The following is a 14,551-nucleotide window of genomic DNA, read 5'->3' on the forward strand; positions in this document are numbered from 1 at the left end:
CGATCCACCTGAATCTTTTGACAACTTAAAAAAGCTAAAATCTGATAAGATTTAGAGATTTAACAAAAAATTCACAAGATATTTTATGATCATCAAGGATAAATACTGGGGTAATATAGCCTGAAGGCTATAGAATGGATACATATATATATATATATATATATATATATATATATAGACTTTACTAATTGCTGATTTTACGTTAGATATAGTTTATATGTTGTACTATAGCGTGTCGGCAAAACATATACTCAATTTCTATTTCTTCACGAATAAACATCGAACATAGTTCATCAAGAAATTCAGAAATAGAATAATATACTATATTTTAATTATATGTATGAGTTTAAATTATTCTCACCCGGATAATGCCGGATATATTTGTAAGTGTATTACTATATTTTGAAAAATAATCAGTATGAATTATATAATTAGCAGTTTATCAGTTGGTCATTACTCGACGTGTGTTGTTGATTGACTAGATTACCAATATAATGAAGTAAATGGTAAAAAATAATCACGCGATGAATTAGAACAGGTGTTATATCGGCAAAATTTTCGAACGAGTGATTAGTGTTAACTCCGAGATTGTAAAGTTAGCATTTCAGTTTCTTGTATTTTTTTCTAATTAGATATAGACCAAATAATGGGACTAATGAGTTTTGAGAAGTTACAGGAGAAATTAGATTATAATCGATGTCGTTTTATGTGCTATCGATATTTTATATTAATTCAATACTTTTTTTATAAAATAATCGGACTGTCGCCTTGGACATTTGACATTTCTGAAATATTTTTGGGAAATCAAAAACATAACAATAATCAAATTATTATATGCAAAATTTCATTATTTGGATCATGTTATAACATTTTGTTATTTTTGTTTATTGGCTTGACAAATTTATATGTTCTTATCGATTCATCATATACTCATGTTCAATCTGACTCAATATTGACATCAACAGTAAGAGCTAAACTTAAATTTATTGCAATACTTTGTGTAGCATTTATACAAATAATTTATATTATACGACAGAAATTAATAATCGGTGTTTTTAATCGCTTAGAAAGTGTGGAGGAAAAATTGAAAAACTACGCGAGTCCTAAAATCGAAAAAAATAATTGTTATAGTTATTTGATATTTTTGGTGAATTTTTTTACTTCGGCGAGTTTAATGGTAATGGTATCATACTATTATCATCATCGTTCGTACATGATTTTATTTGTTCGAGTTTCACCTGATATTATCGGAAGTTGGGTAATAATCCAATACACTATGCTATTAAAAATAATTTATAAACAATTCAAAAGCATTAATGAAAGTATTACAAAATTAGGAAGTATCAAAAGTAACGCAGATCAAACTCAAACATTGACTGATGTGAAAAAAGTGCCGCTAATATTTGAATTGGATTTTGTTGAAATAGAAAACATTAAATATGCTTATCTAGAATTGTGTGAAGTATGTGAAGATATTGCCGATTTTTATGGTTTACCCGTTTTGATTTCGATTATTCACTATGTCACAATAACTATAATTCGATTGTACTTTTTAATTTTGTCAGCACTTCAAATTAGACAAGTTGACAACATAATATATTTATGCAGTGTAATAGTTATAGGATCGGCAGTTTTTCTATTTATGGTGTTAACTTCTAATGTTTCAAGAACGACAAAACAGGTTAAACGATTTAATAATATATCATCTCTCTTAAAATGAATCATGGAAAAATATTCCAATCAGTGAAGATTCACTGCACAAATAGTCCCAAGTATATTACTAATTTGCAGACTGATTTGCAGTGAATATTCACTGATTTGCAGGACTTTTCACTGATTCATTTTAAGAGAGATTAATAAATTTCAAAACCAATAAAAATTTTGTTTTTCATTTTGTGGGATCTTTCAGAGTAGAAAAATAGGAATAACTATAAACTTACTTATGGATCAATGTATAATGGATCAAAAAATTGAGAAGCAAGTAAATGAAATTTTTCTTCATCTATAATTCAATTAATTGTGAAACTTATTTTCAATGATTTACAATTTGTCTATTACAGTTGGCTAAATTTTCGAGTGATATCTTGCATTTAAAAGTTGATTTTACCGCTTGCGGTATCATACCATTAGATCGCACACTTCTAGCAATGGTGGGAAAATTTTGAAATTTTATACTACATTACTTTGCACACTTAATTTCAAGCCATTTATTTCTTTTAGATTGTTGGTACTGTGGCAACGTATCTCGTTATTGTTGTTCAATTCAGTTTTAGTCATTCGCCTCATTAATTAAATGTAAATTGTATCCGTGATTTAAAGATTTTTATACTAATATACATACTCATATAAAAATTATATTTCATAGATAACCGTTTTTGTTTGAAGTAATAGAAACGTGGACAACAATCACGCATAATAATAGAAACGAGCTTCTTAAATCGATATCATTCAATTATCTTCTATTCGTTCACTATTGTAAACTGTGCAGAAAAATTTGTACAAAATCTTGAAAAGTTGCAATATAGTAAAATTATAAATTCAATTTTGTTGTATTATCACGTGTTGGCAAAACATATATTGAACTTTTTATTCTTAAAGGAAAACCGTAAAAATATAGTTTATAAATAGAATTCTTTACTTAACTTCAATTGTAGGCAATATGTAAGTTATCTGTTGTTATGACATATTTGCAAAAACAATCAGCGGATGCTATATATAATTACTAATCAGTTAATTAGTTGAAGTTATTATTCATCTTGTCTTTGATTGTCTAGATTATTAACAATAATTACGTAATAAAGTAGAACCGAGGTGTTATCTAGAAAAAAATTCTTGAGGTATTCATTAGTCTCAATTCCGGTTTCGTGAAGTTAACATTTCTATCTTTTATATTTTTATAACTATAAACTATATAATGGAACTTGTAAATTTCAACAAGTTAAAAGAAAAATTTAATTACAATCGATATCGTTCAGTGTGCTATCGATATTTTATATTTTTTCAATATATTTTTTTAAAAATAGTCGGATTATCGCCTTGGGCATTAGATACTTCTGAAATTTTATTAAAAAACCGACGACATAACAATGTTCAAATTAACGAATGCAAAATTTCATATGTTGGGTCATGCTATAATATTTTATTATTTTCATTTATTGGTTTATCGAATTTTTATTTTCAATTTAATTCGTCATTGGCTCATGTTCAATCTGACTCAGTATTGACTCCTGCAATAAGAGCTAAACTTAAATTTATTGCAATACTGTGTATTAAATTTATACCTCTCATTTATGTTTTTCGGCAAAAAATATTAATTAGCGTTATTAATCGATTAAAATGTATGGATGAAAAGTTGAAAAAATGTGAAAATTATATAATAGAAAAAAATAATTATCACATAAATTTAATATTTATTATCAATTTTTTATCCTCTGCTTGTACGATATCGATTTTACTCTATCACTCACAATTTTCAATCTTAACGTTACTTCTTCGCGTTTCACCGGATTTTATTGGTGGTTGGGTAATAATACAATACACAATATCATTGAAGATAATTGATAGACGATTTAAAAGTATCAATTCTACTATTACAAAATTAGGGACTTTTAATAATGAAAGGAATGTAGTAAAAACGTTATCAGAAACACAAATGTCACTTTCACATGAAATTGAAAGTATAAAGTACGCATATATAGAACTGTGTGAAATGTGTGAAGATATTGCTGAATTTTATGGATTACCAGTTTTGATTTCTATCATTCACTACGTTACAATAAATATAATTCGATTGTACTTTATAATTTTGTCAGCACTTCAAATAAAAAAGTATGAAAATATAATATATTTGTGTAATGGAATCGCTCTATCATCGGCGGTTTTTTTGTTTATTGTATTAACTTCTAGTGTCACAGCAACAATAAAGCAGGTATGCTAATTAACAATATACAATATTAATACATATCGATACACGGAAAAAAGAGCATTTGAAAAATTACAGTTTCGTATAGTAGTAAAGCGCTCCGAGTCTGAAACTGTAAAAATTACATTTTTTATCCAGAAAAAACAAATATTACAGTTTCAAAATCGATATTGTCGATTTAAACTGTAAAATTTGCTGCTTGAAATTGTATTAATTTTATTACTATAACAAATTTCTAAAATTACAGTTTAATCTTTAATGTTTAAAGATTTTTGCCCGAAAGGCCTATTTTTATTGTAGAAACTGTAATTTTCCAACTGCTCTTTTTTCCGTGTATCCATCACCAAATACTTTATTACTTTCGGATCATTATTTTTTCAGAGTAAAAAAACAGTAAAAGTTACTAATTCACTTTTGAATCAATGTACAGTGGATCAGGAAACCGAAAAACAAGTAAATTAAAATTTTTTCCATATATATAGAGAGAGAATCTTTAATCGTAAAACTCATTTATGAGTATCTTAAATTTTTAAATTACAGTTAACTAAATTGTCGAGTGATCTTTTGCATTCAAAAGTTAAATTTACAGCTTGTGATATTATACCATTGGACCGTACACTTTTATCAATGGTGAGCGAAATAATATATTAGTTTCTTTTATAAAATATATATTCTTATAGGAACATGTTGTTAAAATGAATTTTTTTTCTTTTTTAGATTACTGGTACCATTGCTACGTATCTTGTTATTGTTGTTCAATTTCGTATTAATTCACCTTCTAATTAATGTAACATATTTCTAAAAGTCTTGCATTTGTGTGCAAAGGTTATTGTTAAAATCTATAATTTATTTGTATAATTCTTATTTATCTCAAAAGTCATATTTATTAATTAATAATTAATATTATTAAAAAATAGAATTGATGTCTCTAGGAATTTTGATAAAATGCTTTATAAAACGCAAAAAAAAAAAATGATTCTATCGTCCAAAGATACTTTAATTACACTTAGTATGGTAACAATATATTTTATATTATTCATACATCAAAATAAAGTAGAGGGTCCAAAACCGATACTTTTATGCTATTAGTGCATAGTGACAGCCCTGGTTACACAAACCGATTCACTCAATGATGAATGTATATCTATATAAGAGGAAAATTGAATCGTTTTGAATTGTTTTGAATCGTTTCTTTCAATCAGAGAGACAAATTAATTATATTATTGATTAAGATTATTAATTAATAGACAGTATTATATTTTTTTCATTGTAAAATGATGTTATTTCATCAATGTATATGATTAGTAAAAACTATTTAAATTGAGTGCATATTGATATGAAAATATATGTATGAATATACCATAGAACAATAACATATTGGTTTATGTTTAAGGTGAACAAAACACGAACATCAACCACGTGATATTATTGAAACTAGATTTTTTTAAATCGATGACATTTCAACAGCTTTTATTCGCACACGTAAAAATCATATCTGCTTGAAACTAGATATATGAGGTATATATGTAATAGTTTTGAACGGATATAGATTTTTTTCGCACAGGATTATAATATATATATATATATATATATATATATATATATAAGTCTTCATTAAAATAACTACAATTTTTATCCATATTCTCATTAAATATATCGCTAAGTAATATTTTTTCAACTTTGACAGTAAATTTTATGAGGCTCATATTATTCCATTGATAGATCATTTTCAAAAGTATTACTGGATTTCAGGCTCAAAAATAGCAAAACTGTTGAAAAATAAAAATTTTAGTTGATTGAAAAATTTTAAGTGCAATAATAGCATTTATTTGACATGAATAATTTTTTATCGTCTTGCGTTTAATGATTTTAGAAATATATTAATTGATTTTAGCATTTAAAATTCAGCTGCTGGTAGTTAGCAGCTCAATTGATAATTCTACTAAATAATATCGCTGAATTATTTAACAGTATTAATTTTACTCTTTTAATGTTGAATAGCATTATGAGTAGATATTTTATATTTTTATGAATACTCATTATTTTTGTCATTATTTATTCTACTATTAAAATCATGATTTCTTAATAACATGCATGTTTGAATTATCAAAATAATAGTATAATTTCATGTATATTTTTAAATATTTTGTTACAATAAATATTTTTATCAAATTTTGTAATGTGCTTATAGTTGGTAATGAAATGGTGAATGAAAAATAATATTGACTATAAAATTAAAAACTTTGTTAATTATTAGTCAATGTACTTTGAATTATTAATTCGGTAAATATTTACAAAAAAATAAAAAAAAAACTAATTCAAACTCTAGATAGATTAATTTAATATAATGGCGTAATACAGTTTTCAAAAAGTTGGGTATATTTTTGTATTTTGTCAAAAGTTTTCATTTACTCTGCAATAAAACATGTTTAACTATATACACTAGTGACATCCAGAGCACGTACGGCACTCTTTGAACCATCAGCTTTTTCCGTGTAAAAAAGAAATATCCCCTCGTCTATTATCTGAATCTACAGGTTTTTTTATATTTTTTTGAATGCGGAAATACTCAAAAGAAATCGATCGTACAAAAGTAACATTATTGTACACTGGTATACAGAATTAGGGTTAGATATTTGTCATTGATGTCGCCGCATTTATATATATATATATATATATCTATGTGTATACAATATTATATATTATATCTATGTATATAGAAAAACTTTAGAGTCAGGTGTGGTGTATATAGTAAAAGTTTTTTTATGATGAAATCGCCGCGGGGTGGTGAGAAAATACCCATACTCTAGTAAGTGGTCCAACATTCTCGAAAGTTGCTAAAGTTTGAACAGCAATTTTCCTAACATTAAATGCCTGCGGTCAAACTTTTTTATGATTTAAATATAGAATGCAATCAAGTCACGGAATTATATCTTACTGAATAATACTTCTTCCAAGTTATTATTCAGATATAGCAGCATCAAGAAACCTTAAAAATTCCTTATATTTGAAATACTTATAAATATTTAAAATATTCATAGGAAATTCAGTCTATAAATTTGCTCATTATTTTCATTTATTATTTTTCTTTTTTTTTTTTTTTTAAACACTAAATATTTTAATATTTTTTTTCGTAATGAATATATTAAATTTAAAGATATGTTTATGCAGCTTTGGGAGAAAACTTCTTGTTAGTAAAAAACTCAATTATAAGCTGTATAGTTTTTAATACTCGAGGTCAATTCAATGTTTTTTTTTTTTTTTTTATTATTTTTATTATCCTCGAATATTCCTTTCAAACAACAGCGAGTGCGGAATGAGATAGTTGTCCGAGGGAATTGTACAGGCCACTATGTGCCATTAATTAAATTCCAAGTCAGCTATTCGTCGATGTTCTAAATAAATTTTATCATTTTTATTTATTTTTTTTTAATTAAATTATTTAAACGTTCAAACACGGCAAATAAATTATAAACTTTTATTTATTTTCAATATTTGTACAAATGTTTTTCAATATTTGAATGTTTACTATGTACATACATAATGTAGCGATTAAATAAAAAGCGAACTAACAAACGAATACATCTCAGCTATTGATTAATTTTTTTTTAATAAAAAAATTTTCTGATTGATTCACTTTTCATTCAATAAGTTTCAATATATAACATCTGGCAGTATTTTTTAATAAAAAAGAAAATAAAAAAAAAACAATTTGGGCGTGTTTCCGGACCACGAAAAAATATCATTTAGAAGTGGATAGAAAGAGAAAAAAAAAATAACAAATTTAGAGTTCTATTCTCGCACGATTTAACCACGAAGGAATACTTTGTGGTTATAAAAATGGAAATAAGAAAGGTGCAAACGAAGAAAACCAGAGGCGTCGTCTCGTCGGTTTTCTGATGTAATTCACAAGTCGGACACGGGCGAAAAATCTCAATGCGATTATACAGCCTTCTCGGCTACCTTCTGCGGTGGACAATGGAAAAAAAAAATATCGAGATGCGGGTTCTAAATAAAACGAGAGTGTAAGAATGAACGATTTACCATTTTAGTAAATCTTAACCGTGGATAAGATATTATATACCCACATTTGATTCATCCTCTGTGTAGATAGAGATTTTTATAAAACCACTGTTCCTGTTCTATATATATTTATAAATCTACAGGATTAACAATTGAACAAATATTTGATCTCAGTAATACTGTTATTGAACTATATGCTCTCAGTGTGTGACATATTAACGAGAAATAATGCTTCAATGTATGTTTTCGGACAAAAGAATCCTTTTATCCGATGAAAAAAATATCAAAGAACTAAAAAAAAAAAAAACTAAAAGTTCACTAGTCTATAGAAATGAATACATTGTTTTTTATCAATGCAAATAATTAATGAGATATTACTTCACCTACAATCAAACGAAAAAAAAAAAAAAAAATACAAAAACAATACATACATTGTATTAAAAACTTTTAAAATGGAATAAAAAAATTTTTCGATATCGCCAACTAAAATAGAAACTTTTGAATACGTATGAAATTTAATAAAAAATTTAATTACATTTTTTTGAAAAGAACCGTTATCAAAGAACGTTATATTGTTCAATGGTAGACATAAAAATAAAAACTAAAGAGTATTTTTATATGCACCGATTGAATATTCCAAACGCTCTGTCTGTGTACGCATCAGTGACAGAATATTTTTATTATTTATACAAGAGACTTTTATTCTTGTATAAAATGACAATGTATTTGTATTTCTTCTAAAAGTTGCGTACAATATAAAGGAATAACTAGTCCGGGTACGATTTATATAATCCCGCATCTGTCACAACTGTTCGTAAAGACTACACAATCTAGATCTCGATTTTTTTTCTTTCGATCTTATTTTGATTTTGACAAATAAAACAACTTACCTGGCTCTGTGTCACTCGAGAACGTTTTGATAGTCAAAACAATCAAAAAACCGCACTGCTTATGCATTTGTGTATTTTCAATAAAAATAACAGCTTTGTACAGAAATATGAACACATTAATATACAGCATTAAACAAAAATATGTCTATAATTACGTCAAATGTTAAGAACTTTTCGTATAGTGCTGGTAAATAATTTTTTTTTTTTTTTTTTTTTTAGTCAAAAAAGTAAAGGATGGTTCTAAATAAGCTCACTGAACATAGTAAAGATCAAAGTTATTCGTAGAAAAGGCTATAACAACAATAAATGGTAAGTTTTTGATCAATTACTTCCCCAGGTAGAAAATTGTCTTAGTCGGACAAGTTTGAAACTTCAAAATAGCTTTATTTTAGCTTAACATCTAAGTCTTGTTTTGTAAGCTTTATTCTAGGTTGTTATTAGAATGAATTCTATGACAAGTCTTCAGAGTGTAACTAACCTCCAAATATACCTTTCTGTTAACTTTTTTTCCACGCGTAAGATAAGATTCGTCTTAAGCTTGGATTCTAAACTGAAAACTACCTTATCTGCTTACATTACGCCAAGGGTACATTGAAAACTGAAGTTTGAGGTTAATTAGGAGTTTTTGTTATTGTTTATAAGTGATAAATGAGTTCAATTTTATTTGCAACATTTATAAAGAAAAATATTTACTAAGTACGTAAGTTTTAATTTTTTAATTTATTGAATCACAAGTTATTAATGTTTATAATAAAAAAATTTGAATTTTTTAGAACGTCGTTACATTACAAGCATAAAACTGATTACGTTATATATTACTGTTAAAACGATGAATGACAACCATAAAAGAACATTTACTGTTTAATATTTCTAAAATATATATAACACTATACATTTAATGCCCAATATCTGATGTTTGTGTACAGAAAAAAAAAATAATAAAATATATTTTTGTCTGTAAACATGTTTTCAAACTTAAATTACTAAATCTATTCTAGCTAAAAATAATATATATTTTTAACCTTATAGTAAGCTGAATTGTCACTGTTTATGCAAGCTAAAACTGCAAGCTTTATGTTAGCGATCCAAAGCGTTACCAACTAACCTTGTGTTAACTATAGTTTGTTAGCTAATTTTAGGCTAAAACTGATAAAATTAGCTTAATACAAGCTAATTCCATTGATTACTTTCTACCTGGGATCTGCTCGGTTTCACTCAATGACTACAGACCGGAATAATAGCATCAAACGGCTTGTGCAATCATATCAAATTACTTATGACTGCTGGGTGCAGATAAGTCTTTGTGTTATTATTTGTGTAATCGTATTTTATTGTTACTGCGATTTTTATCAAGCCACGAGTACGAGTAATATACTTTATTTCGTTTTGTCGAAATTTGTCCATAATAATATTATTCACGCTTATTATATCCATACACCAAAACATTTTTTGACTCGGTGTAGGGTAAATGACGGTGTACAAATTTTGCTGTGAAAATTGCACCAAATATTGAGATGAATTTAGGCCGTGCGAATTAAAAATTTTACACCGTCAAGCGTGTAAATGTGTAATTTATATAAATATTAAAATGTTCAAAATATTATTCAATATCTAAATGAAATCAATTTTGTTATTGATTAAGTAGTTAAAAATGTTTGATGATCATTTGTTGCTCATTAATAAAAATTATAACTAGTAACACAGAATGGTGTAAAATTACATGGATGGATAATTTACACCGAGGATTTTTACTCTTTTATTTCACACTACACGGCCGTGTAAAATTCTCCGAGGCCATTTTCGCACCGAATTTTTATACAGTGCATAAGGGCACTCAGACATTTAGAAGAAATAATTTCAAAATACATGAATTTATTTTTTTTTGTACTTAGATTTCTTTAAATTAATTAGTGCAGAAACTATCATACCATAATTCTCAGAAAATTTCACCATAATATATTTTAATTAGACTGGAGTTTTGAAGTACTATTTTAGATAGTCGAAAAAAAAAAACAAAGTCAAATTTTATAGTAATCATTAAATTATTTTTCAACGAGAAACCGTAGTTTAATTTCATGAAATTTATGTTTCAAAATAAACGACCGTATATTTTTTTTTTAATATTTTTTTTTTACCGTTCCTTTCAAATTTTATGAGGCTCCAAAGGCACCTGTATGATTTTCGTGAAATCGTAAGCATGTTATTATAATGAATCCTATAATTTAAAATTCAGGAGAATTAAATTGCGTACATTTGAATTCTTCCGATCAATGTGTTTATTAAATTCTACAATATATAATTAATTAGCTCGTATTGAAATAATAATTACAAAATTTTGAAAAAATATAAGTGAAGCTTTATTTGATGAATAAAATCTGCTTCAAAAAACATACCTCCCAATCTGACTACCTTTGGCATATTTATTTTTCTTTTCAAGCATTGTGTCTTTTAATTCATCATCTTCCCCAATGACATTGACATTCGTGGATTTTTTATTGTTATAAAAATCCTGCGTAACTCTATAGTATGTCAAAAATTCATGGTAGTTTTTCCTTATAATATAATGCACGTACGTGCGGTGTATATTCAAGGAATTTATCCGATGAAATTAGTACCGCTTTACGGTTGCTTGCGCGTGACGAGATCTCTCTGGGTTTGTCGCTATACTTGTTTAACAGTGAAGGGAATACCCAGGTATAGTAATCTAGTGTAGGGTCACAGACAAAACATAACGAACCAACCAGACTAGAGAGATTTCTGAAATCCTTCTCTTTACATACTTTTTCTGGTCTCTTTTTATATTCAATTTATCCTGCGACAATAGCTTTAATATTCCTATAAAACATCCTATATACTTTATATTATATACTATATACTATACACTATACCTATATATATTCCCACGCACAGAGAAGTACAATGCGTAAACCTAAGTATATAAATGAGTTAACGTTTAACTTGTTTATACTTACTTTGGTAATTTAATTGTGGAATTTCAAACATGACTTATGCATAAGATAGAGCTCTAATTTTGTACCGACGATTAATTTTGACACTATAACGTAATTTGTAGACTTCAAACTTTGCGTATACTCTTATCTGTCCTTATAACGAAAATTAAGTGTTTAATAATTGAATATAAATTTTAATTAATTCAGTTTTTGTATAAAGTGTTGCTTGAGAATACTTTTTAAACATTTCACAAAACAACTTTTATTAAAAGTATATACTTCTTTACAGAAAAAAGATACTTTTAATTAACAAGAAGCAGTTTTATATTCATTCATATTTACTTTGAAATTTCCATGAAGTAAGAACAAATGACGTCGGCTTAACAACTAGTATACTATAGTATCTATAGAGCAAATATTTTAATTAATTTAATTGCAAGATTTTGTAGGTTTTAATTAAATTTATAAATTTCAATTAAAGTTAACAAATTTTTCATTTTATTCTTGTGGGAATTTTAATTTAATTTCATTACCTGAGTTATTTTTGACTTTGATAATTTGTAATTAGATTATTTTCAAAACTCATTCAACGAAAATAATTAAAATATGTGACTTTTTAAAAACTGTTTTTAACATAAAGTTGTTCGGAAAAAAAATTTTCTTATAAAATTTATTAAATCAGTAATTGGTTCAACAAACAAATACTCAAGGCTCCAATATTTAATGATGTCTATTTTATTTGATTAGGCAATAAGCGTGCAAGTCTTATACATTTTACGATGCACGCGGTAGTTTGAGGATAATCTAGATAATTGCTTATTAACGCCTCTTATATAATAATAAAAAAAAAGAAAAAAACAGCGTAGCGTAGGTTGTGCAACACATCCTTTTAATATCAAACTCGATTTTATTGTGCGACAGTACGTCTTGAAATAGCAAAGCTACCGGACACAAAATGAAGTACACGATTGTTATTTTTTTTCTGATGAGTTTTCTTCTCGTTCAGGTGAGGATTAATTTATTTTAAAGTTTTTCAATCGCCAAGATAGTTTAGAAACCTATTTATTTTAGTAAACAAGGTGTTTATTCAAGTAGATACGTTTATTTTCTCAAGTAGGAAAAGTGCGTTTTATACGGTGTAGAATAATTAATTTATAGAGTGCGCCATTACCAGAACAAACTATGCAGGAAAAAGCACAAGAGGCTTTTGATAGATTCAAGGACCGAGCGCAAGAGGCCATAGAGTATGCTCAAGAGACTGCAGGGAAAGCTATTGAATCAGCTCGAAATAAATTGCAAGAACTTATGGACTCGGCTCAAGAAACAGCAAAACAGGGTATGGAAAATGGTCACGAATTGATTGATTCTGGACGCTCATATATTGCTGGTTTAAAAAATACAACTGAAGAATTGGACAAACATATGTTGTAAATTTGATACATTTTTTTAACTTTGTTATTTAAAAATTATTTTTACCTCGCGTACATCAGTACCACATATTTATAAAATGAAAAATAAATTTTTGATGTATAGTGCTTTGTACCATTTTAATGGAAAATAATTCTTTGATGTTATTAAAAATACACTGATATTTTCATTGCTTATTAATAATTCCTATCGAATAAAAAATTCTTTTTAATAAAAAATTAAATAATTTTTATAGCAGACTAAATGTTAACAAAAGCCACGGAATTTTTAATAAATTGTCCCAGTTCTCTTTGATGTTTATTTCATTGAATTTTTTTCTACCTCGGAGTTATTTTAAAAATTGCTTTTATAACATTATTAAGCAAAAAAAAAAAAATTTATTTTAAATAATTATTTAGAGTACTCACAAATATAAAAAATTTATTATATAATTGTGAGTACATTTTTTTCGGCATCGATATCTCTCGAATGAATCAGTCGATTTTGATGTTTGATACACTAATCGCATGTACTGATCAGAACGTTTTTCGCACAACGAAAATGAAAAATATTTATATAATTTTACTGCTTAAGGGCCAGTTCCGAAGGTTGAAGGTGGCCTAAGATTTTCGGCTGACATATCAGCATCTATATGCGAAACATTTCGGACATCTAGTCATCCATCAGATTTTTGACTTTCAAATTTTTTTTTCATTGCGTGAAAAACGTTCCGATCTTCAGGTACATCTAATCGCCGTGTTTTATCGAGTACTAAACCTGATGTTATTTTGAAAGTGATCGGTTCAATCTTCTTAACAATATTCGAACGAAAATCGTTTTTAGAATTTCTTTCGTCAACGATATTTCTCGAACGGATCAATCGATTTTGACGTTTAATGCGGAATAATTTGTTCAGAACTCGGTTTTCAAAAATCGGACCAAAACCAGTAACTTCTCTTTCTTTTTTTAAACTTTTCAATTTTATTAGCGGGAAGTTTAAAACAATAACAAAAAATTAAAATTAACTAAGTTATATAAAAAATCTTTGTTTGATGTCACGATTTGATGTTACGTAACAAATTAATTTCTAGATTTTTTGATTTGTCATTATAAATTGTAAGCATTGTTACCGATCGTCCTTCAGTATTTAATTGTTTATTGAATTACGTCTTGTATATAATAATAATAATTTAATAATAATGACATAAGTTTTGAAATAAAAATGATGAATAATGATAATTAAATATAAATATAGGATATATTCATTAAAGATTTTATCAATCAGTTATTAATTTCAGTTTTCATACAAATAAAATTTCATGCTAACAATCGATCATTTGAAATGGAGTTGGGAAAAT

General features: G+C 26.7%; 3 protein-coding genes across 6 annotated transcripts in view; 2 read left to right on the plus strand and 1 right to left on the minus strand.

Annotated features, from left to right (window-relative positions):
• LOC130675440 (uncharacterized) overlaps positions 1-14,551 on the minus strand; it is a 48,670-nt gene that overhangs the window by 12,569 nt on the left and 21,550 nt on the right. The window lies entirely within an intron of this gene.
• LOC130675789 (uncharacterized) lies at positions 631-5,919 on the plus strand. Its single transcript, XM_057481639.1, has 10 exons — positions 631-1,681; positions 1,910-1,981; positions 2,061-2,150; positions 2,221-2,272; positions 2,366-2,384; positions 2,655-2,661; positions 2,849-3,928; positions 4,304-4,375; positions 4,463-4,552; positions 4,640-5,919. The coding sequence occupies exons 1-10, from the start codon at positions 647-649 to the stop codon at positions 4,706-4,708; spliced, it is 2,586 nt and encodes an 861-aa protein (XP_057337622.1). The 5' UTR covers positions 631-646; the 3' UTR covers positions 4,709-5,919.
• Positions 12,632-13,514, plus strand: LOC130675441 (uncharacterized). Its single transcript, XM_057481135.1, has 2 exons — positions 12,632-12,792; positions 12,945-13,514. Exons 1-2 carry the CDS (start codon positions 12,742-12,744, stop codon positions 13,215-13,217), a joined length of 324 nt encoding a protein of 107 aa, XP_057337118.1. The 5' UTR covers positions 12,632-12,741; the 3' UTR covers positions 13,218-13,514.

The sequence above is a fragment of the Microplitis mediator genome, chromosome 10 (genome assembly GCF_029852145.1).
Source record: "Microplitis mediator isolate UGA2020A chromosome 10, iyMicMedi2.1, whole genome shotgun sequence".
NCBI classification, from domain to species: domain Eukaryota; kingdom Metazoa; phylum Arthropoda; class Insecta; order Hymenoptera; family Braconidae; genus Microplitis; species Microplitis mediator.

Coding starts and splice junctions, on each gene's coding strand:
- LOC130675441 (XM_057481135.1), top strand. CDS start 12,742: ATGAAGTACACGATTGTTATTTTTTTTCTGATGAGTTTTCTTCTCGTT. Junction 12,793..12,944: donor TGAGTTTTCTTCTCGTTCAG/GTGAGGATTAAT, acceptor ATTAATTTATAG/AGTGCGCCATTACCAGAACA.
- LOC130675789 (XM_057481639.1), top strand. CDS start 647: ATGGGACTAATGAGTTTTGAGAAGTTACAGGAGAAATTAGATTATAAT. Junction 1,982..2,060: donor ATCAAAAAATTGAGAAGCAA/GTAAATGAAATT, acceptor TGTCTATTACAG/TTGGCTAAATTTTCGAGTGA. Junction 4,553..4,639: donor ACCGTACACTTTTATCAATG/GTGAGCGAAATA, acceptor TTTCTTTTTTAG/ATTACTGGTACCATTGCTAC.